The following is a 24,053-nucleotide window of genomic DNA, read 5'->3' on the forward strand; positions in this document are numbered from 1 at the left end:
AATATTACCCTATTTTTTTAATTACTTTGAGACCCCGTAAGGTTATTAATTTCATCAAATACACTCTAAAAAAAAAGTTTAAAAATTATCAAAAACACCCCTACAACCTATACTTGCCAGATTCCGGCGGTGGCTGGAATCTGGCACTGTAGGTGGTGGGGGTGATTTTATCATTTTATATATTAGGGTATTTAATTAAATTAGCAAACCTATGGGCTTTTTCATAAATTTTTAAATTTTATCTCGTAATACTCCATTATCCAAAATAATAAACCAAACGCACCCAAAGATATTTTTATTAATTTCTAAATCCTACATCATAATACCCACTCAATTTAACTTTTTTTTTAAAATATTATCTTAAAAAATATCAAAATAATTAACCAAACGACCCAATACATTTGTGTGCCAGTGAATAAATAAACTAAGCTTCAAATTGTATTCGGATCTAATTTCTGATGCTTCTTGATTAATAGTATCAGAACTGGAAGTACTTTTACAGGACTGGCTTTAAAGTCCCAGGCGTACCCATTTTTTTATGATTGGTTGAACCGTTGTAGATCAAGAAAGGGTATTCTTGCAGTTCTCTCGTCTCGTTTCAGTTTTGAATATACTCCTAAAAGAGATGATGGTATGTTGATGTAAGTTTCGGATGGTATATGAATTTTTTAAACTGAAAGACATAATTTTTTACTATTGATGATGGCGGAACCTAATCCGTTGATGAACCACTATTAGCTACTTGCTTATCTTTTTAGTTTTTATATTTAATATCCGCATGCTACTAAAGCTGGGATCAACAGATTTTTCAGAATCCAAAGTTTATCTTTCACCTCGGTTTGATGCTTCCTCTTGCTCTCTTTCTTCTTTCCTCACTGTATTCTCTCATACGACGCCTAATTTATCATAGATTGGCATGTTCTTCTTCTTTAAGAAAAAGTGGGTGTTTATTTATTTACCTTGCTTGCGATTTACAACCAATCACCTCAACAATCCATCTTGCAATACTCCGACAAAAGATAATCAACTGCAAACAGTAATCCGGAAAATTTAACTCAAGTCAGTAAATTAAATATGATAATTTGTACAGTTGTTATCATTGAAGTAATTAACTGTCTTTAGACAGGCTGTTTTCCTACCTTTCTCTTTAACTCCAAACCAAATGAAATGATGTTACAAGACGAACAAAGGATCCCAATCCCAATTCCAGAAGAAATATTAGCAAAGAAACTAAATAAGAGAAAACAGAAGCCAGAGTTAAGATGCCAGACACGTTTCCCAGAACAGCTTGTTCTTCTCCATTTCACTCATTACTTTTTCAGATGAATCATTCGATTTCTTGTCTCCAGAAATACCATTTTGTTCTTGACTTGACCATGTTCTGTAACTATGAACCTCCTCTCCTTCCTCCACTTCATCATCAACATGTACAGCTTGAGCATCAAACCCGTTATTTACATCACAAACAAATGGGAAGCCAGATAAAATGTAGCTACATGATTCAGCATCGTCATCTTCATGGTTAATGGCAGTAACAATGTTAGGATCAACCACAACATCAGCCTCTGAGTCACCAGTTGCTTCAAAGAAAAAATAAGAAGACACATCAAAAACATTCTTCACGTCCATCTCTTTCGACGAAAAAGAAGAAAGCGCAACATGAGTTGGATGATTCAGGAACTTTGGTTTAATGACAGCCCACGTATATATATATATATATATATATATAGGAAGCTCTCTACATGATTGGAAAGAAACAAAAGTGAAGAACCAGGGCTGTCTTCTTTTGACTTGATTAATATGTTAACAGTAGTTCGCCGTTTTAGCTGCAGGTGGGCTTCATTTCATCAACTTGCCAATTGTTTTATGTTCAACAAAAGAAGAAAAGTTGATGTTGAAATATAAGAAAATGACCGATATAAAAAAATGTGCATCCCTTCTAGAAGAAAATATCAAATATAGGGTGGGTAATTAAGAAAAATATGATTCATAAAAATATATATATATAGATGAAAACCAGTCTTCCAGAAGGAAAGATAGTCCATGTGTCAACATCTTGGACCTTACTTGTTTGGCACCTCAAACAGTTCTCATCATTTAAGAATTGTTACTTTACCACATTCCACGATTTGCTGCAAGTATTTAGCTATAAAGAAACCCAAACTTGCATGTGTTGACATAACAAAAATTAATGGTAAATTAACTATTGAAAAAGTCATCGTCAACATGCCAACTCCAGAATTAGAAGATGGTTGAAGACAATAGAGAAAAAAAAACGTCATCAAATTTTACCAAGTTGAACAAATTCAGCGTTGAAGACTCAACCGTTAATCAATATACCACGGTTAGTATATAGGTAGGCCCATCTGTTTTTCGTCCCAATCGGTTTGTTTCTTCTTTTAGAACACAAAATGAAAACAAGTGAAATATTTAATGTTTCACGAAATCATTAATCAATGAACATGACAGGGTGTTAAACCATATTTCTGAATCGTGGATGATTCTCAATAGAGACTTGTCCTGTTAAATTATTGTTCCAAATTCCAATCAGTAGGTGGGTTTGCACAAAAAAGGGTAACCAGGATCTAGAATACAAGCTTGACTTTGTGACAACTCAACCTTATCATAACAAGATAATGTCGGGAATCGAAATTAACAGATATATACGTGAATTAAATGCATACGGCAAGACAAGGCAATTACATAGGATTCCACCAATGATTTTACCCACTATAAGTCTTAAATCTACCACGTGTCTATGGATTATTGCCTGATACTTAAAAACCCACCCGAATTGGCACGCCGATGCCTCTAATAGTCAAGTCATTTGGTTTTCGCCTTACCCTTATCAAAGAAAACAATGCGAGTAACGATTGACATTTGACTGTTGATTTATATTTATAAGCGTAGAGCTCACTCTAAATCAGTTTTACCATGATTATCAATTAGTGAGAAATACCTTAGCCAGCCACAACATTCCAACTTCTTATAATACACGGTACACAAAATCTAAGGCCATTTGTTACGTTGAGCTTAGGAAAAAAAAAACACGCGCAAAATTCATTACATTTCGGTCTAAATTTTACTATTGACTTATCAGAATTTTTTCTTTTGTCCCTTCTAGATTTCAGACCTACTAGAAGATGACCAAACTATATTCTCATGCGAGCAAGAAACATGAAAAATTAGAGACCAAGACAAACTCGCACCTGAAAAACTTGCTGCAAATTAGAGGATTGGCAATAATCATGAGCTGCAAAAGCAAAACATGAAACATATTCTTCACAGACGGATACATAAAGTCTACTTTCTAAAAAGCTGGCCAGTCTAAAGATGGAACCTGGCCTCTCTCTAGAAGCTGGCCCAGTCTAAAGATGAAACATCTTCTTCACAGACTGATTCTTCAAATTTATCTCTTCATAGCTTTTTCTACCTTCCATCAACATTGCCATAGTAGACACTATATTAAATAATAGGAATTCAGATTTTTGATACTTGAGACATAATACAAATCACAGATAAATCTTCTATGAATGCAATTACATGATCATGTGGCCTTTCAGATTTATTTAAAGACCATAATCCAACTCAAGGAGTGACCTGATGTTGACTGTCAAATCTTTATTTCATGTGTATATCCTTGCACTAAACAATATTCAGAAGCTGCATTAGATTCTTCACAGACGGATGGATAAAGTTTACCATGATGTTTCCCAGGCAATATCTAAATAATGCATAAAAAGTTAGAAATCAAAACCAAGAAATGCTAATATAATGAGCCAATCTCTCTTAAACTTTCAAGTCCCTAATAGAGTTACAACTATTGAAATAGCTCCTTTGCTCTCTTGTGCTGGTCTTCAACTGTGTGGCTGTAAGGTGATCAAAGTACATAAAATTAGAAAGCAACTAGGGAGCAGAATCACACCAGAAAGAGGATTTTTAACGAACAATTTCCTATGTGTCTTGTCCGTGGTCTTGTCTCGTAATATCTAATTTTGCAGTGCTGTGTTTGGCGTCTCAGCGGAATCAATGCAACGCTCTTTTGATTCAAGGAGGAATAGTGTCCCCACTATTCTCTTGCTAATGCAGGAACGTTTATACTCACAAGGAGGCCTTAAGGTACTTGATGTTAATTTTGACATTAGCTCACCTTCATACAATATGATCGAGTTCCTCACTAGTTTTTTGAGTCGCTTTGTAGGCAGAGGGAATTTTCCGAATAAACCCTGAGAATAGTCAGGAGGAGCATGTGAGAGACCAGCTGACACAGGGCATTGTGCCAGACAATATTGATGTCCATTGTCTGGCTGGTTTATAAACCTGGTTCCGAGAACTTCCAATAAGTGCTGGATGGACTTTCACCAGAGCAAGTTCTCGATTGCAATACAGAGGAGAATCTGTTGAGCTTGTGAAGCAATTGAACCAACTGAGGCTGCATTGCTCAATTGGCTGTTGACTTATGGCTGATTTGTGGAGGAAGAGGAATCCAACAAAATGAATGCGAGAAATATTGCGATGGTTTTTTGCTCCAAATATGACACAGGTTATAAGCTGTCACTATCCTAGCTATCTAAAAATTATATTTACTTGTTTTCAAAGAATCGTACCAAATATGAAGTTCACTTTTTGAATGCAAGAAATTCATCTTAAATAACGTCATAATGCCACTGAAAATTTTGCTCCTTGATTAGATGTCTGATCCATTGACGGCTTTGATGCATGCTGTTCAAGTAATGAACTTGCTCAGACCCTAATTACCAAAACTCTGAGGGAACGTGAAGATACAGCAACTGGAGGATATTCACCAATGTCATCACATTCATCTGGTCAGCAAACTGATGAGAATATGATAGTCAGCAAGAGATAGCCTGTGAATTGAGGGGGCCAATATCAGAATATGATGATAATGCACATTACAGCCACAGAGTGAGGATGAAATGATTGAGTCACTCGTGAAGTAGAAAATGCTTCTTGAGGCAATTGGATGAGAACAAAAATGTCTCAAATGGTGTTTTTCTTAAAGCAGCCAGTGGGTGATTTGCAGGAGAGTATGCAAGTCCCGAATTTTTTTCTGGGTTTATCCTGAGTCTGGTATTTCTTTTACTGATAGCAAAAGCTCTTGTTCAAGTGATGAGAAGACTCGAGGACAATTGATTGCTGTAGAGCAAAACATCAACAAAACGGGTCCATCAAAAGGCATTGAAAACACAAAGGATGTGGAAATGGTCGAGAAATTAGTGGAGTCCAATCAATCATGATGTGTCCAATAAATCTGTCTGACTATCATTCTCACGGTTAGGAAAATACTTTATTTGCCCATTTTGGTTTCTTGCTCTCTCTTCAATCAGAGGGTTTTTTCTGTAAATTGATATTGCTTGAAGTTTGGGGGTTTTGCTTGAACTGGGTTGGGTGCGTTTGCTTGTGGTGGTGATGATTGAGAAAGCCGGTCGTGTTCAGCTTGGGCTGAACATGTCTAGTTCTATGTTGATGTTCTAGATTGTAAAAGAAATTTAACCTTGACTTATTTAAGATTTAGTATTCCGGAAGTCTATTTGTGGATGATTTCTTAGGGAGTTTGACCTTGTCATGCTTGTTTGATTTGTAGTATAAATGTCCTTCAATAGAAAATATAGCTCTTGATTCACTCTTTCAAATAAGATCTGCGTTTTCCTAATAAAGTTAAATAGTAAAATGGGTTTTTTCAAATATTATTTTATATTATTTAATTTTTTAAACCCTCTAAATTTATTAATTTAATTAATCCCCTAATTTTTTTGAAATTACAAAACACCTCCGATAACCACATTTATCAGATTCCGACCACCACTGCTAGAAGTTGGCCGAATCTGTATAATGGACACTACCGACTGAATCTGCAGTAGTACGCTGTCTAGCCTTTTTCGGCCAGATCTACAGCTAGATTTATCGAAAAATGCCATATCGACGCAAGACCGGCAAGATCAGGCCGATCATGCTTCGATACGGCGACTCTGGCCACCCTCCGGCTGTCTGCATTTAATGGGTAGTTTGGAAGTGTTTTTGTTACCTTTTAATATTTTATTAAGGGGTGTTTAATAAATAACAAACATAAATGGGCATATTGGCTTATTATTTTTATCCATATCCCACCCTATTCTTCAATAATGTTTGGCACATTATTCCAGAAATATACCCTATTTTTTTAATTACTTTGAGACCCCGTAAGGTATTAATTTCATCAATACACTCTAAAAAAAATTTTAAAAATTATCAAAAACACCCTACAACCTATACTTGCCAGATTCCGGCGGTGGCTGGAATCTGGCACTGTAGGTGGTGGGGGTGATTTTATCATTTTATATATTAGGGTATTTAATTAATAGCAAACCTATGGGCTTTTTCTAAATTTTTAAATTTTACTCGTAATCTCATTTCCAAAATAATAACAAACGCACCAAAGATTTTTTATTAATTTCTAAATCTACATCTAATACCCACTAATTTAACTTTTTTTTAAAATTATCTTAAAAATTCAAAATAATAACCAAACGACCCAATACATTTGTGTGCCAGTGAATAAATAAACTAAGCTTCAAATTGTATTCGGATCTAATTTTGATGCTTCTTGATTATAGTATCAGAACGGAAGTACTTTTACAGGACTGGCTTTAAAGTCCCAGGCGTACCATTTTTTTATGATTGGTTGAACCGTTGTAGATCAAGAAAGGGTATTCTTGCAGTTCTCTCGTCTCGTTTCAGTTTTGAATATACTCCTAAAAGAGATGATGGTATGTTGATGTAAGTTTCGGATGGTATATGATTTTTTAACTGAAAGACATAATTTTTTACTATTGATGATGGCGAACCTAATCCGTTGATGAACCACTATTAGCTACTTGCTTATCTTTTTAGTTTTTATATTTAATATCCATGCTACAAAGCTGGATCAACAGATTTTCAGAATCCAATATTTATCTTTCACCTCGGTTTGATGCTTCCTCTTGCTCTCTTTCTTCTTTCCTCACTGTATTCTCTCATACGACGCCTATTATCATAGATTGGCATGTTCTCTTCTTTAAGAAAAAGTGGGTGTTTATTATTTACCTTGCTTGCATTTACAACCAATACCCTCAACATCCATCTTGCAATACTCCGACAAAAGATAATCAACTGCAAACAGTAATCCGAAAATTTAACTCAAGTCAGTAAATTAAATATGATATTTGTACAGTTGTTATCATTGAAGTAATTAACTGTCTTTAGACAGGCTGTTTCCTACCTTTCTCTTTAACTCCAAACCAAATGAAATGTGTTACAAGACGAACAAAGGATCCCAATCCCAATTCCAGAAAATATTGCAAAGAAACTAAATAAGAGAAAACAAGCCAGAGTTAAGATGCCAGACACGTTTCCCAGAACAGCTTGTTCTTCTCCATTTCACTCTGACTTTTTCAGATGAATCATTCGATTTCTTGTCTCCAGATACCATTTGTTCTTGACTTGACCATGTTCTGTAACTATGAACCTCCTCTCCTTCCTCCACTTCATCATCAACATGTACCTCTTGATTTAAGATGTGAAAAATAATCATATTTAACTTTCTTTTATAAAAAGAGAGTTAGAAAATTGTTAAAATATTATATATAAATAGTAAAACAAAAGGGATGCTTTTGTTGTATTGGTACGTTGGGTTGTCTTCCGTAGATTTGAAAACAAATAAAATAAAATCACGAGTTGAGTGACAGAAAAAGCCGAGAGAGGTAAGCATCAACTTAATCTCTGTTTAGACAGCCCCTGCCTGCCACACTCCTTAGTTTTTCAAATTCAAATAGTGGCTTTTTGGAGGGAGAACAGAGCACAACCTAATTGCCCTTGTGGTTGTGGACTTCTAACGGGTCCATAATTTTGTGGGACCCACCAGGCGATCTATGTTCTTGTCTTTTGTCTCCTATTTTAATAATCAAAATAGATCCTTAAAACAAAAAGGATTCAATCTGGACCGCTCCTTCTCTCGATTTCATACAATAACGCAGGCTCTTGCCAGTTTAGCATTCATAGTTGTTATATTACCCTTATCATTATGTATGTTACCAAGAGTTTTAAAATTATAATTTCATAGCAATATGTAATTATATATGTAAAAGTAAAAACACAACCTGGGAGTTTTTGCAAATTTGAGAGAACAAGAGGGCCATATGAGTCATGACCAAATCAGAAAATACTGGAAATAATTAGAAAAATAATTTTATGGGAATTATTACCAGGCAGCTCTAGAGGTAGGGCCGCAGGGTTATAGAAATAGAAGTACAAGACGGTAGAGAAAAGACAAATATTTTGGAAAAACAAAAAGGAAAAAAATTCATTTCCCTTTTACCTTCCCCATTAATCACGCGAATGACATAAAAAGGACCCCTTATTATTGGAAATATCAAACTTGTCCTCATTTTGCCCTTTTTTTATCACTCAACGGTATCCAATTACTCTTAACCCTGAAAATGACATTAATTAATTATTCTTCATTATATCATTCACCAAACTTTAATTATATCATCAAACTACCAAACTAAATTTAACCCCACTTAGTCATTTCATGCTTATGTTTACTTCTAAGCAAAATAAAGGATTAGTTTTCATAATAACATTTATTAATGTGTCACCAATTTAAGCCATTACATATGGATTTATTTGGGAGTGAGGAGATAATGTTGATTTGGATAATTAGTTAAAATACTTTATGCACAACGACAACGGTAACTGTCACATGGTAAAGTGGCATTCTTGATATAAACCAAAACACTAAGGTTAAATAAAAAGAATTGTGTTGATAAAGTGACGGGCATCAGAAAATTTGAAACGAGTGGCCGTTTGAAGTCCAAGTCTAAACTTGAAAATCCCACCCGACATAAATACAACCATCAAACGAACTCTAACTCAACCTGAAATTTAAAATTCTTCTCCTCACCAAGAACATTGACCAAAGACAGATTAATCTTGAAGCATGACGGGCCTGGTAATGGTGAGAGTTGGATGTGGTGGTGCTGGTAAAGGAAACAAAGGAAACAGAGACAGTGATGAAGAACAGAACCAGCTTTCACTGGCGGAGATTCTTATAGCAGCTCTCAAAAAATCAATGATGTCCTGTCATGTTGATAGAGATGAAGATGTTATCTCTACGGTTGATAATATGGATATCGGCTGGCCTACTAATGTAGAACACATAACCCACGTCACCTTTGATCCTTTCAATGGCTTTCTTGGTCTTCCTGTTGAGTTCGAAGTTGAGGTCCCATGTCAAGTTCCAAGTGCTAGGTACTCGTTTATTTTATTGCTCTTGTTCAATTTTTAACTAGTCTTTATCCGGGCTCTTGTTTATGCTTTGGAATGTTTGAAATTTGAATGTGCGCTCTTATGTACGGATTAGCACAGATCTTTAAATGAGGTACCATGTAGTTTCATTCCAGCTGAAAGTTGGTTCTTCTAGCTCATGTTGATGGGATTCTGAACTATATAACACTGTAGGGAGGTTAATCATACACCGTTTCGAAGCCCTAAACCTTCTTTTCTTTGCTGAAAAATTCAGCTGAGTATAGGGGCTAAGTATAACTTCTACTTGAATTTAATCTATTTTATAAAATTTAAACCCAACCTCGTTGTTATCATAAGTTGGAGAGAGCCCCTGGTTTCTCATCTCCCTGATTAATATAATTCAAGATTAACAATTTTGCTCTCTCCCAATTATTCATTTTCTATGTAGCGAAAAAATGAAATTTGGGTTCAGAATAGTCTTACTAGTGTTAATGGCTTTTGTGATCTTCATATAGTCATAAATAAGATGCAAGAATTGTTTAAAGGTATTAGATTTACCACTTGAGATTTCTTTAACGCAGGAAAGAAAAAACCAATAAAAGATTTTCTCAATTCATCAACTATGCAGAGTTTTAGTTTCTTTCCATTCCAATTTCGAAATGTATTGCATGGATTTTCACTTGCTAATTTGCAATTGCAATAATCCAGTCCATTTTTTTGTAGTATGTTTCGTGTTAGCTCTTTTCTCTGGATATATGTATTGTTTTTAACGAACATTTCCTATGTGTCTTGTCCGTGGTCTTGTCTCTCGAATATCTAATTTTGCAGTGCTAGTGTGTTTGGCGTCTCAGCGGAATCAATGCAACGCTCTTTTGATTCAAGGAGGAATAGTGTCCCCACTATTCTCTTGCTAATGCAGGAACGTTTATACTCACAAGAAGGCCTTAAGGTACTTGATGTTAAATTTTGACATTAGCTCACCTTCATACAATATGAGCATCGAGTTCCTCACTAGTTTTTGAGTCGCTTTGTAGGCAGAGGGAATTTTCCGAATAAACCCTGAGAATAGTCAGGAGGAGCATGTGAGAGACCAGCTGAACAGGGGCATTGTGCCAGACAATATTGATGTCCATTGTCTGGCTGGCCTTATAAAAGCCTGGTTCCGAGAACTTCCATCAGGAGTGCTGGATGGACTTTCACCAGAGCAAGTTCTCGATTGCAATACAGAGGAAGAATCTGTTGAGCTTGTGAAGCAATTGAAGCCAACTGAGGCTGCATTGCTCAATTGGGCTGTTGATCTTATGGCTGATGTTGTGGAGGAAGAGGAATCCAACAAAATGAATGCGAGAAATATTGCGATGGTTTTTGCTCCAAATATGACACAGGTTATAAGCTGTCAACTATCCTAGCTATCTAAAAATTATATTTACTTGTTTTCAAATGAGAAGTCGTACCAAATACGAAGTTCTACTTTTTGAATGCAAGAAATTCATCTTAAATAACGTCATAATGCCACTGAAAATTTTGCTCCTTGATTAGATGTCTGATCCATTGACGGCTTTGATGCATGCTGTTCAAGTAATGAACTTGCTCAAGACCCTAATTACCAAAACTCTGAGGGAACGTGAAGATACAGCAACTGGAGGATATTCACCAATGTTATCACATTCATCTGGTCAGCAAACTGATGAGGAATATGATAGTCAGCAAGAGAGGGATAGCAGCTGTGAATTGAGGGGGCCAATATCAGAATATGATGATAATGCACATTACAGCCACAGTAGTGAGGATGAAGATGAAATTGAGTCACTCGGTGAAGTAGAAGAATGCTTCTTGAGGCAATTGGATGAGAACAAAAATGTCTCAAATGGTGGTTTCTTAAAGCAGCCAGTGGGTGATTTGCAGGGAGAGTATGCAAGTCCCAGAAGTTTTTCTGGGTTTAATCCTGAGTCTGGTATTTCTTTTACTGATAGCAAAAGCTCTTGTTCAAGTGATGGAGAAGACTCGAGGACAAGTATGATTGCTGTAGAGCAAAACATCAACAAAACGGGTCCATCAAAAGGCATTGAAAACACAAAGGATGTGGAAATGGTCGAGAAATTAGTGGAGTCAGCATCAATCATGAGTGTCCAATAAATCTGTCTGACTATCATTCTCACGGTTAGGAAAAATACTTTATTTGCCCATTTTGGTTTTCTTGCTCTCTCTTCAATCAGAGGGTTATTTCTGTAAATTGATATTGCTTGAAGTTTGGGGGTTTTGCTTGAACTGGGTTGGGTGCGTTTGCTTGTGGTGGTGGATGATTGAGAAAGCCGGTCGTGGTTCAGCTTGGGCTGAACATGTACTAGTTCTATGTTGATGTTCTAGATTGTAAAAGAAATTTAACCTTGACTTATTTAAGATTTAGTATTCCGGAAGTCTATTTGTGGATGATTTCTTAGGGAGTTTGACCTTGTCATGCTTGTTTGATTTGTAAGTATAAATGTCCTTTAATAGCTAAAATATAATGGCGATTCACTCTTCCAAATAGTATTATGTGTTCTCCCAATAAAGTTAAATAGTAAAATTAGCTTATTCTCAAAAATACCCTAACAACCCACATTTACTAGATTCTGGCCAGCTTCTAACAGTGGTGGCTGGAATCTGGTATAATAGCGCACTACCAGCTGAATCTGGCTAGTAGTGCGTCGATCTAATCTTTTCAGATCAGATTCATGACAGCTAGTGGCCGTAGCCAGTCGTCGACGATGGCCGTATCTTTGGCTATCGTTGACGACCAAATGCAACCAAATCTGGCCGTCAATGGCTAGATCTAGCCGTAAATCTGGCATTTTCTAGTCAGATCCATCGTGGATCTAACCGAAAAAGGTCATATCGACACACGACCAGTAAGATCCAGCCGATCATGCACCGATACGGTAACTCTAGTAATGGTGGTCGGCTATCTATATTTAATGGGTGAATTGGGGGTATTTTTGTTAACTTTTAATATTTTATTATAGGGGTGTTTAATAAATAAACAAATATAGAGAGTATTTTTATTAATTTCTAAATCTTACATCGTAATACCCATCTAATTTAATTTTTTTCAAAATATTATTTAAAAAAGTATCATAATAATCAGCCAAACGACTCAATACATTTGTGTGCCAGAATAAATAAACTAAGCTTCAAATTGTATTCGGATCTAATTTCTGATGCTTCTTGATTAATAGTATCAGAACTGGAAGTACTTTTACAGGACTGGCTTTAAAGTCCCAGGCGTACACATTTTTTTATGATTGGTTGAACCGTTGTAGATCAAGAAAGGGTATTCTTGCAGTTCTCTCGTCTCGTTTCAGTTTTGAATATACTCCTAAAAGAGATGATGGTATGTTGATGTAAGTTTCGGATGGTATATGAATTTTTTAAACTGAAAGACATAATTTTTTACTATTGATGATGGCGGAACCTATTCCGTTGATGAACCACTATTAGCTACTTGCTTATCTTTTTAGTTTTTATATTTAATATCCGCATGCTACTAAAGCTGGGATCAACAGATTTTTCAGAATCCAAAGTTTATCTTTCACCTCGGTTTGATGCTTCCTCTTGCTCTCTTTCTTCTTTCCTCACTGTATTCTCTCATACGACGCCTAATTTATCATAGATTGGCATGTTCTTCTTCTTTAAGAAAAAGTGGGTGTTTATTTATTTACCTTGCTTGCGATTTACAACCAATCACCTCAACAATCCATCTTGCAATACTCCGACAAAAGATAATCAACTGCAAACAGTAATCCGGAAAATTTAACTCAAGTCAGTAAATTAAATATGATAATTTGTACAGTTGTTATCATTGAAGTAATTAACTGTCTTTAGACAGGCTGTTTTCCTACCTTTCTCTTTAACTCCAAACCAAATGAAATGATGTTACAAGACGAACAAAGGATCCCAATCCCAATTCCAGAAGAAATATTAGCAAAGAAACTAAATAAGAGAAAACAGAAGCCAGAGTTAAGATGCCAGACACGTTTCCCAGAACAGCTTGTTCTTCTCCATTTCACTCATTACTTTTTCAGATGAATCATTCGATTTCTTGTCTCCAGAAATACCATTTTGTTCTTGACTTGACCATGTTCTGTAACTATGAACCTCCTCTCCTTCCTCCACTTCATCATCAACATGTACAGCTTGAGCATCAAACCCGTTATTTACATCACAAACAAATGGGAAGCCAGATAAAATGTAGCTACATGATTCAGCATCGTCATCTTCATGGTTAATGGCAGTAACAATGTTAGGATCAACCACAACATCAGCCTCTGAGTCACCAGTTGCTTCAAAGAAAAAATAAGAAGACACATCAAAAACATTCTTCACGTCCATCTCTTTCGACGAAAAAGAAGAAAGCGCAACATGAGTTGGATGATTCAGGAACTTTGGTTTAATGACAGCCCACGTATATATATATATATATATATATATAGGAAGCTCTCTACATGATTGGAAAGAAACAAAAGTGAAGAACCAGGGCTGTCTTCTTTTGACTTGATTAATATGTTAACAGTAGTTCGCCGTTTTAGCTGCAGGTGGGCTTCATTTCATCAACTTGCCAATTGTTTTATGTTCAACAAAAGAAGAAAAGTTGATGTTGAAATATAAGAAAATGACCGATATAAAAAAATGTGCATCCCTTCTAGAAGAAAATATCAAATATAGGGTGGGTAATTAAGAAAAATATGATTCATAAAAATATATATATATAGATGAAAACCAGTCTTCCAGAAGGAAAGATAGTCCATGTGTCAACATCTTGGACCTTACTTGTTTGGCACCTCCAACAGTTCTCATCATTTAAGAATTGTTACTTTACCACATTCCACGATTTGCTGCAAGTATTTAGCTATAAAGAAACCCAAACTTGCATGTGTTGACATAACAAAAATTAATGGTAAATTAACTATAGAAAAAGTCATCGTCAACATGCCAACTCCAGAATTAGAAGATGGTTGAAGACAATAGAGAAAAAACAACATCATCAAATTTTACCAAGTTGAACAAATTCAGCGTTGAGGACTCAACCGTCAATCAATACACCACGGTTAGTATATAGGCAGGCCCATCTGTTTTTCGTCCTAATCGGTTTGTTTCTTCTTTTAGAACACAAAATGAAAACAAGTGAAATATTTAATGTTTCACGAAATCATTAATCAATGAACATGACAGGGTGTTAAACCATATTTCTGAATCGTGGATGATTCTCAATAGAGACTTGTCCTGTTAAATTATTGTTCCAAATTCCAATCAGTAGGTGGGTTTGCACAAAAAAGGGTAACCAGGATCTAGAATACAAGCTTGACTTTGTGACAACTCAACCTTATCATAACAAGATAATGTCGGGAATCGAAATTAACAGATATATACGTGAATTAAATGCATACGGCAAGACAAGGCAATTACATAGGATTCCACCAATGATTTTACCCACTATAAGTCTTAAATCTACCACGTGTCTATGGATTATTGCCTGATACTTAAAAACCCACCCGAATTGGCACGCCGATGCCTCTAATAGTCAAGTCATTTGGTTTTCGCCTTACCCTTATCAAAGAAAACAATGCGAGTAACGATTGACATTTGACTGTTGATTTATATTTATAAGCGTAGAGCTCACTCTAAATCAGTTTTACCATGATTATCAATTAGTGAGAAATACCTTAGCCAGCCACAACATTCCAACTTCTTATAATACACGGTACACAAAATCTAAGGCCATTTGTTACGTTGAGCTTAGGAAAAAAAAAACACGCGCAAAATTCATTACATTTCGGTCTAAATTTTACTATTGACTTATCAGAATTTTTTCTTTTGTCCCTTCTAGATTTCAGACCTACTAGAAGATGACCAAACTATATTCTCATGCGAGTAAGAAACATGAAAAATTAGAGACCAAGACAAACTCGCACCTGAAAAACTTGCTGCAAATTAGAGGATTGGCAATAATCATGAGCTGCAAAAGCAAAACATGAAACATATTCTTCACAGACGGATACATAAAGTCTACTTTCTAAAAAGCTGGCCAGTCTAAAGATGGAACCTGGCCTCTCTCTAGAAGCTGGCCCAGTCTAAAGATGAAACATCTTCTTCACAGACTGATTCTTCAAATTTATCTCTTCATAGCTTTTTTTACCTTCCATCAACATTGCCATAGTAGACACTATATTAAATAATAGGAATTCAGATTTTTGATACTTGAGACATAATACAAATCACAGATAAATCTTCTATGAATGCAATTACATGATCATGTGGCCTTTCAGATTTATTTAAAGACCATAATCCAACTCAAGAAGTGACCTGATGTTGACTGTCAAATCTTTATTTCATGTGTATATCCTTGCACTAAACAATATTCAGAAGCTGCATTAGATTCTTCACAGACGGATGGATAAAGTTTACCATGATGTTTCCCAGGCAATATCTAAATAATGCATAAAAAATTAGAAATCAAAACCAAGAAATGCTAATATAATGAGCCAATCTCTCTAAAACTTTCAAGTCCCTAATTGAGTTACAACTATTGAAATAGCTCCTTTGCTCTCCAGTGCTGGTCTTCAACTGTGTGGCTGTAAGGTGATCAAAGTACATAAAATTAGAAAGCAACTAGGGAGCAGAATCACACCAGAAAGAGGATTTGGTCTGTGAGGTATTTACAAAATACTAACGTGGGATAAAAGTAATAAGTGAGAGGTAAAAAAAGAAGCACTCATCACTCAGAAATGGGGATAGAAAGCTTTTGTACTGTCTATTCTTTGTGTCGTCTTTGAAACCTTCAGTAATGCAATCACAAACATCAATAGGGTTGCTGAAAGCTACTTGAAGCTGCAAAAAAAAGCTTCACAACTCCAAATTAAAAAAAAAAATTGTCAAAATAAGATACTACTGACAGGTTTGACCATTGATCACAACATAGCAAAGATAAACAAACATTATTATGAAAGCTCAACTCACCCTGTACATACAAGCTCAACTTCTTCATAGGTCATGAGGAAAAAAAATCAAGAACTAGAAACAGTCACGATGACAAAGCACAAAAACATTAAAATGCTACAAGAAGACAAGAATTCATAAGCAGTGTCAAATGTCAAGAAACAAGAACTCAATCCTCTAGTCAGATACAATGTTGATACCGATGTGGAAGGAGAAACTTCACAAAGGAAGAACTATAGCAAATAAGATACTGAAAAGATTTGGATATGAAATAGGCCCCAACGTATTCTCATTATCAACAATTTAAATTGGCTAATATTAGAAATATGCATGCTAACGTGGATGTAGTGAAAATAAGTTACACTTAGCAAAGAGCAAAAGAGGAAGGTTATAGTACACTGCACTTCAGACAGACAACAAGCATCCTAACCAGCCTGCATTGAAAAGCTTTTTATTTCAATGGTCAGACATGGTTTTCACATTGAGTCACTGTAGACTAAGAGACTGCAGCATCTCTATTTTCAAATATTTGTTTGGAGAAACTATCTACTTCCTACTGGCTGTTTCCGGTTGCAAATTGGTGTGAACTGTCTAAGTAAAATTTTAAAAGATGAAGTCCTTGCAAAGACCAAATATAGTACAGTATCGACTCTTAAGAAGAGTAAAGGGAAAAGGGGATTAAAAAAGTACAATTCGTCATTGTGAACAAACAATATTAATCCTTCAGCCAAATTTGTCGTGGGCAAGAGTTTACTAGTGAAATGAAGAAGAGTTTGGATTTGTGTGTGAGTTAGCAAAAGCATGTATATGCATATATACAGTAGTTTGTAGAAGTCTTTCGCAAAATAAGAAAGATTCAATAAGTGTGTCAACAGGAAACCAAAAAGTTCATTAAGGCCAACAGCACAGACCTCCATTCATATCCTCACATAACGATGTACCTCTTCATCCTATCCTTGTCAATCAATTATCTCTGGCCACCTACAAAAAATGTCATGCTGGTTAAAACTGATTAACAATGAAATATACAAAAATGCAACATATACTTCTATAACAACATACCTATCCTGGTATCAAGTGAACTATCCAGGAAAGAGAACATAAGCATGCAGAATGTTAGATAGAAAAAAAGTAAAATCACCCATGAGAAAATTAATAAAGCAATATATTCAAGAATTGGAAAACAATGTTCACTAGACAAGTTCCTAATTTGAGTTATAACATGATCCTAATATTAGTATTTGATGTGACATCCATTGTATGAACTATGAAGTACACAAAAAAAATAAAAATAAAAAAATAAAGAAAGACAAGAGATCAACACAGTTTTCTCAGCAAATATGTATATGGTAACTGAACATTGATACATATCCTCAATGGAAACAACATTGACAAGCACTCAGTATAACTTTGATTTTGACCCAACCAATATAGCACAATTCTTGGAAAATGATTCTGGTGGCTAAAAAACTAATTTTTTTTTTTTTCTTTATATGTATCTTTTTGGACGCAATCACGCAATGGCCTATGCCAGGGAACACGGGAAAGAATAAAGAACAATGCACTATGCAGTCACAAAATATGCAGGAGATAACATACTTGTAAATCTTTAAGTATCTCCAACACAATGAATTACTTCCTGATTCCTGAAAACAAACGCTGCCAATATTAAGAGAAACAAAAAGGTTTTTATCAAAAGAAAATAAGCAAAAATGCCAATAAGGACAGGAACTCTACAGCGAAAGAAAAAAGAGAGGCACAGGGGGGGATATGTGCTACAGAGGTTTCGTAAAACATCATACCAACAACGTATTTTGTGGGAAAAATCAATAAATTAATAATTGATGTCTAAATGAATTTCCATGATACACAAATTACAAATTGTATTGGCACAGGATGCACCATGAATTACAAGTTTCTGGGATTTCAATCCCAAGAGGCAATTACAAGGAGGATGGAGTAATGCATGTAAGCACCGATTTATCTCAACCATCCCAGATGCAGATACTGAGGTCACTCCCGAACATCCAGATTGCACGAGAGCACATATCATAGAGCATTCTGCTTCCTTCCATGACTCAACCTTCCAATCAATAAGGTTTATTCTGTTTGTTGTCTCTCTTAAGCTGAACTTTCAATTTCTTACCACTTAATTGGAATCCATTCATCATAGCAATGGCGTTTTGAGCAGCAACTGGTCCGTCATAACTGACAAATCCTGCAAATAAAGGCTTACTAAGATATACAACCCTACGTATTTCCAATGAATTCAGAGTTAAGAATAATTTGCTCACCAAAACATTTGCTTACACCAGTAGCTTTATCAACAAAAACTTTGGCGCTCAGGACCCTACCAAATTGTTGAAAAGCATTGGCAAGATCTTGGTCACCAAAATCTTGAGGTATGTGATAAATGAATAGATTAGCACCCGGTGGACCTAAGTAAGAAGATAGCATAAATTAACGGAATAAACCTCCAAGAGCTTTCCATGAAAACAAGTGAAATGAAGCAAAAGATGGCAAACCTTCAAGCTGACCCCCAGAACTTGTACCAGGACTCGATGAAGCTGCTGAGTTAGTATTTGCACCTGTAGGTGTGACCGAACCAGGTGAACTGCTCAAAGGTCGGTGACCCAACATTCCTCCAGGATATGCCATGGGATACTGAAGAGCAGGTACATTAGGATAACCTGAGCCCACATAACTTGCAGGAGGTATTGCATAATTTCTAGGGCCCATATTTGGTGAGAGGTCAGGTGTGGCACCACGTATTGCATTTCCTTGATTTACAGGAGGGATTATACCATGAAAGGCATGTTGATTCTGCATTGGTGGTAGGCGGTACTGCATAAGTCCATAGGCCCCAGGAGCCTACAAAGAGAAGAGATGATCAACAACTTATAAGTCAATTTTGATTTTAAGTACTATTCAGGAAGTGTGGTACAAAGCCAAAATAGGTGAAATTGCTGATCATTTCTACTATACTAGCCCAGATGCATTGCAAAAAATTTAATAAACACCATATAAAGCAAACATAACTGAACTTGCCTGATATCCATATCCATTATATGGGGGAACATACCCTACTGGCAAGGCTCCGAACAATGAGGGATGTTGAGAATCAACATTTGGTACATTAGAAGCCTGGGATTGAGCTTTCTGGGCCCTTCTTGCTTGTCTTTCCTTTTCTGTATCTGCCCATTTGACAACCAAAGGAACACTTGAACCCTAGCAGAAACAAAGGATAACCATCAGAATAAAATCACAGAAATAAATTAGCCCAGCAGTCCCAGGCTTCTAATTGTATATAAGCAAATGGTAATTATAAATCCAACTCAACAACTTCAAAAATAGTACTGTAGATTAACACATTGAAGTTAATTGCTCTAGGCTTAAGAGCATACTCAGAAGCAAATTTTCTGTCTTTAATTGTAATCCTACTATTGATTACCATGGCAGATCTATTGAAGAAAGATAAGAAGGGACAGTGCAACACAAGTTTAGGGCCAAAAAGAAAGATATAACCTCAGATGTCTTTGTCCAGAGAAAGCTAAAAGAATTATCAGAACATTGTACTCCAAGTAATTTCTTCTAAAATACCAAATAGAACAGGAATAGATCTCCTAAACAAGTACCAGCAACCCAGAGGTTAATTTTTTGAGATAATATCTCAACTACAAAAAGAATATAAATATTAGACAAACCTCCATTTTATGTTTTCCATTGATAGCCTCCAAGGCAGCAAGGGCTTGTTCTTTTGTCTCGTACTTCAAAAAAGCACAACCTGCAATAAAGAGAAACATGTAGACAAATAAACTATTTTGCTAACCTTGAATAAGATAATTCATTGTTTGGAAACAATTAAGCCAGAGACATGGAAAAGGAAAAAAAAAAAAAAGGATCTTCCAAGCACCTTTACTCGTTTGCTGAGAACCTCTTAAAATTTGTAAATCCTTTATTGTACCATATTTAGAGAACAAAGCAGAAACTTCAGCTTCAGAAACATTCTTCGGCAGCATACCTACAAAAAGTTTGTGTTCTAGATTGCAAAGACAGCAACCAAAAACAAAAGATCAGAATACATGATATGAATATAGTATAAAATGCAGCAAATGGAGCAGCATCAGACAAATGAGATTTACTGCTGCAACAACACACTTTAAAGGAGATATAAGTACCAAGTATTAAAAATATATTATACCTAGCCTTTCCAATTCGCCATCTGCATATTTCACTTGCAACGGACTAGATGCCTGAATTGAACAATGAGCAAGAATAACATGAGCAGGTCAAAATCAGCAATCAGCTGTGGCAACACACTTAAATCAACGGAATTCATGTAAGCACTTACTCATCAAATTTTTCCATTTCTATTTTTCATAAAATTGGATTTAATCAAGAAGTTCAAACCATAAGATCATAAATAACTAGTAAGCATATGCAAGAACACAAAGGCTTAACTGGGTAAACACTTGAAAGTCCAGTGAGGCCTAAATAAGGCACTAAAGTAAAGATCATACTTTTTAGATCTGCGTTTGAAAGCAGAATCAATCAGTTAATAAATAAAATATTCAGTTTAGCTCTTTTTCATGGATTTCAATTCTATTTTGACAAAAAGTTTGTCCCATTTCTCCATAATCATTTGCAATTATTCACAGCTAGTCCTCAGTATTTTCCCTTCATATCTAGTCTATCCAAACCAATAACCATTTGACAAATGCAATTCACCAAAACCCATTGCTCTTTTCTTCCATCAACAATACACTTTGCTATGTGATTAGAAACGCACAACCAACAATAATAGAATTGGCAATTGCAAAACAATTATATCTCCAAGAAGAAGCATTGACCTTCAAAAGGACCATACAAGTAATAATTGGCCAAACGTCCAACTCCAAATGAAAAGAAAACAAAAGGAACAGGATACAAACCCAGACAATTGATTCTATTTAATGCACATAAAAAGTTTCATAATGCAAATTTCAACTCTCCAAAAATTTAAGCATGTTGTATTTTGCAAGTCTCTGTTTATACGTTATAAACAGAGCCATTAATTTGGTGATACATAATCTAGGTACTTCCGTTTCACAGCATACCATGCACAAAACCAAACTAAAGACACTGTTTTACAATGTGGATCAACACATTGCATCATATTTGCTTCCTAATCTACTTTGAAAACAAGTAAATGTTAACTTCAAAACTAACAAATAAGTATACACCATTAATTACTTAATATAATTATTGAACACAATGTGAATTAATCTACAAATACTAACACAGTAAATGCAGCAATTAGTTTCAGTTAACAACTAATTATTTCACTAATAGTTATAGTTGGACACTGAACAGCTTCTCAGATATTTGACCACATTACAACATTTTATCAAGTTATTAGATCTGGAGATCATTATTATAAGCAATTAAACATAAATTCTAATAATATTGACTGATAATGTACGAAGTAATCTATAATAAAACCCAAAGAAATACACATAATTGAACTAACCCCTGGAAGTGTCTTCTTATTATGACAGGCATTGACCGCCTTATCGGCCTCCTGTCTCGATGGACATATTACAAAACAACACCCTACAAACCAAATACACCAAGATTAGGGTTTAAGACTCGCACTGACCAGACAAATCTCAAACAAAACAAAACAAATCACACATTCTTAACAAACACAATAATTTTTTAAAAAACGAAAAAAAAAAAGAACAAGCTTGCAATAATGCAAGATTTGAAAGTAACCTCTCGAGGCACGAGTGGTCTTGTCTTTGATGATATTGACCTCGTCGACCAGGGCGAACTCTTTGAACATTGAAAGAAGCTGAGCTTCGTTCATGTGTTTGGGTACTTGACCTACGAATAGCTTGACGCTTTCTTCGTTGGAATTCTTTTCTTTTTTACCCTCCGCCATTAATGCCTTAAACACACAAACAGGAACACAACTATCGCTCTGTGCCTCTGGTTCTACTTGTTGTCTTGGTTTCTCTCTGTATAAAATTGCTTGTTTTGCGTTGGTTTTTCTCTCTCTAGATTTTCTCTTTCTTCGTGTAGTCGTCCCTTTTTGTTTTTGTTTGGGGAAATTTGGGGATTTCTGGATGGCAAAGTTGGATCTTCAGTAGATTTAATGTAATTAAATTACATCTTAGTGGGCTTTGTTTTAGATTTATTAACAATATTACCCTTACAGCTGTTTCAGTTCTTGGGTTGATGATCGGTGTACATGTACAGTATTGAGTTGAATGGAAGACTTTCGTACTTCCATTACTCTGTCATCTCAAATGACGTCTCTGCCCTTTCTTCTCACTGTCTTATTCCAAGTCTGCATATTTTTTTTTAATCAAACAAATTGATGGATCACGTGGGGCAGATGCGTCTTGTTGGCTTATACAATGATTTAAACCATTTAGTTAACTATCCATTTGTCTTAATTGCCAATTCTCTTTAACGCTATATTATTGTCACACTCATTATTTTGATGTAATATAAATATATATTAAAAAAATAATTTAATTATATATTTGAGAGATTCATATTTGCTATAATTGGCATGCCAACTCTTTATCTTGTTATGGATTAGTGGGAAAAAAAAAAAAAACCAACTTTTTAGCTCATTGTCAAAACAAGTTTTCCCTTGATTCTTTTTTAATTTACTGTGCGGTACCCACTCGTGACGTGTCCACAAATAAATGTAAACTTAAAGAAACAGAAATGTTCCATGGTTGGGGAATTAGGCTTTTTGTTTTTTACTTCATTAATTTGCATCTGATTGATCTAAAAATTCAATTACTATATTACTTCCATAAATTCAACTTAATTAAAATATTATCTTTAAAATAAATAGTATTATTGGAGATAGCTTTAGTCAAGATGAAGCAATAAATACATGTGGATCACCAACAAACAATAAAGACGGCATTCCTTTTTGGTTGAATCATCATTGCAATTTACAACTACCCCTCTACCTCATTGCTGATTATGCATTAATACATCTTCAAATAGTCCCTTTCCACTTTCAGATTGCTTCTCCAAAAATTCAGGTTGGATTTTTACAATCAAGTCTTATGTTTTTGACATGTTATATTTTCATTCATTATGTTTAATTAATTTGTTGGAGGTAATTACTAATTACGAAAAAAGAAAGCATGAAATTCAGCAAAGAAGAAGAAAAAATAACATCAGTTGAGTTTGAGTTGACCATTCCTGGTTGGGTCATTTTCAGCAGAAAAGGGTACGGATGCCGTTAAATGTTAGGGGTAAGATAGTGAAGAGAAAGGGCACAAGTGTAAAAAGAGAAGGAGGGGTATAACGGTAGATTAGCGTGAAAACTGAGGCACAAAGATAAGTGCGCCAGACTGTCCCGCCAAGGCCTCCGCTTAGCTTCCAACACTGCCACTTCTGTTTCCGTTGCAACTTGCAATACAAACACACCACTTCAAATATTTACCCCCACCCTCTCGGTTTAAAAAAGTGAACATTATTATAACTAGCAGTCAAAATGCCCAATTCACCGACATAAAACATAAATGTCATATATAAATTAATTATATCAAAACTTTTTATATTTTCAGTTTGACTTGGATAAACTAAAAGTTGTTTGATATGACTTAAATCATATTATATGATAAATCATGACTTAGTCGGCATGTCCAAGGATGTGATTTTATTTATTTAAAAAAGGCTTTATTGAATTGAAAACAAATCCAAATAATGCATGAAACCAATATCCAGCAAAACATTTGAGTGGGACCCTAAAAATCTGCATCTTATGTTAGACTAGATTATGG

General features: G+C 35.2%; 4 protein-coding genes and 1 pseudogene across 5 annotated transcripts; 2 read left to right on the forward strand and 3 right to left on the reverse strand.

Annotated features, from left to right (window-relative positions):
- Positions 1 to 1,036: 1,036 nt before the first annotated feature.
- LOC116108858 lies at positions 1,037 to 1,898 on the reverse strand. Its single transcript, XM_031395096.1, has one exon. It carries the CDS (start codon positions 1,627 to 1,629, stop codon positions 1,258 to 1,260), a length of 372 nt encoding a protein of 123 aa, XP_031250956.1. The 5' UTR covers positions 1,630 to 1,898; the 3' UTR covers positions 1,037 to 1,257.
- Positions 1,899 to 4,005: 2,107 nt separating this feature from the next.
- Positions 4,006 to 4,941, forward strand: LOC116108781 (annotated as a pseudogene).
- Positions 4,942 to 8,839: 3,898 nt separating this feature from the next.
- Positions 8,840 to 11,720, forward strand: LOC116108849 (rho GTPase-activating protein 2-like). Of its 2 annotated transcripts, none has more exons than XM_031395083.1 (4): positions 8,840 to 9,288; positions 10,114 to 10,234; positions 10,320 to 10,670; positions 10,825 to 11,720. In XM_031395083.1, the coding sequence occupies exons 1-4, from the start codon at positions 8,978 to 8,980 to the stop codon at positions 11,419 to 11,421; spliced, it is 1,380 nt and encodes a 459-aa protein (XP_031250943.1). In that variant the 5' UTR covers positions 8,840 to 8,977; the 3' UTR covers positions 11,422 to 11,720. The 2 variants fall into 2 exon arrangements, with proteins under 2 accessions (XP_031250943.1, XP_031250944.1); XM_031395084.1 differs by having other exon boundaries at positions 10,120 to 10,234.
- A 1,561-nt stretch (positions 11,721 to 13,281) lies between these two features.
- On the reverse strand, positions 13,282 to 13,653 carry LOC116108783. The gene has a single exon (XM_031395017.1). The coding sequence runs from the start codon at positions 13,651 to 13,653 to the stop codon at positions 13,282 to 13,284; it is 372 nt and encodes a 123-aa protein (XP_031250877.1).
- A 4,445-nt stretch (positions 13,654 to 18,098) lies between these two features.
- On the reverse strand, positions 18,099 to 22,434 carry LOC116108815 (RNA-binding protein BRN1). The gene is made up of 9 exons (XM_031395042.1): positions 22,012 to 22,434; positions 21,767 to 21,849; positions 20,459 to 20,510; positions 20,171 to 20,296; positions 19,962 to 20,041; positions 19,306 to 19,485; positions 18,783 to 19,128; positions 18,552 to 18,695; positions 18,099 to 18,475 (listed from the first exon to the last, which is right to left on the reverse strand). Exons 1-9 carry the CDS (start codon positions 22,178 to 22,180, stop codon positions 18,348 to 18,350), a joined length of 1,308 nt encoding a protein of 435 aa, XP_031250902.1. The 5' UTR covers positions 22,181 to 22,434; the 3' UTR covers positions 18,099 to 18,347.
- Positions 22,435 to 24,053: the final 1,619 nt, after the last annotated feature.

Source organism: Pistacia vera, unplaced genomic scaffold (assembly GCF_008641045.1).
Source record: "Pistacia vera cultivar Batoury unplaced genomic scaffold, PisVer_v2 Contig57, whole genome shotgun sequence".
Taxonomy (NCBI): domain Eukaryota; kingdom Viridiplantae; phylum Streptophyta; class Magnoliopsida; order Sapindales; family Anacardiaceae; genus Pistacia; species Pistacia vera.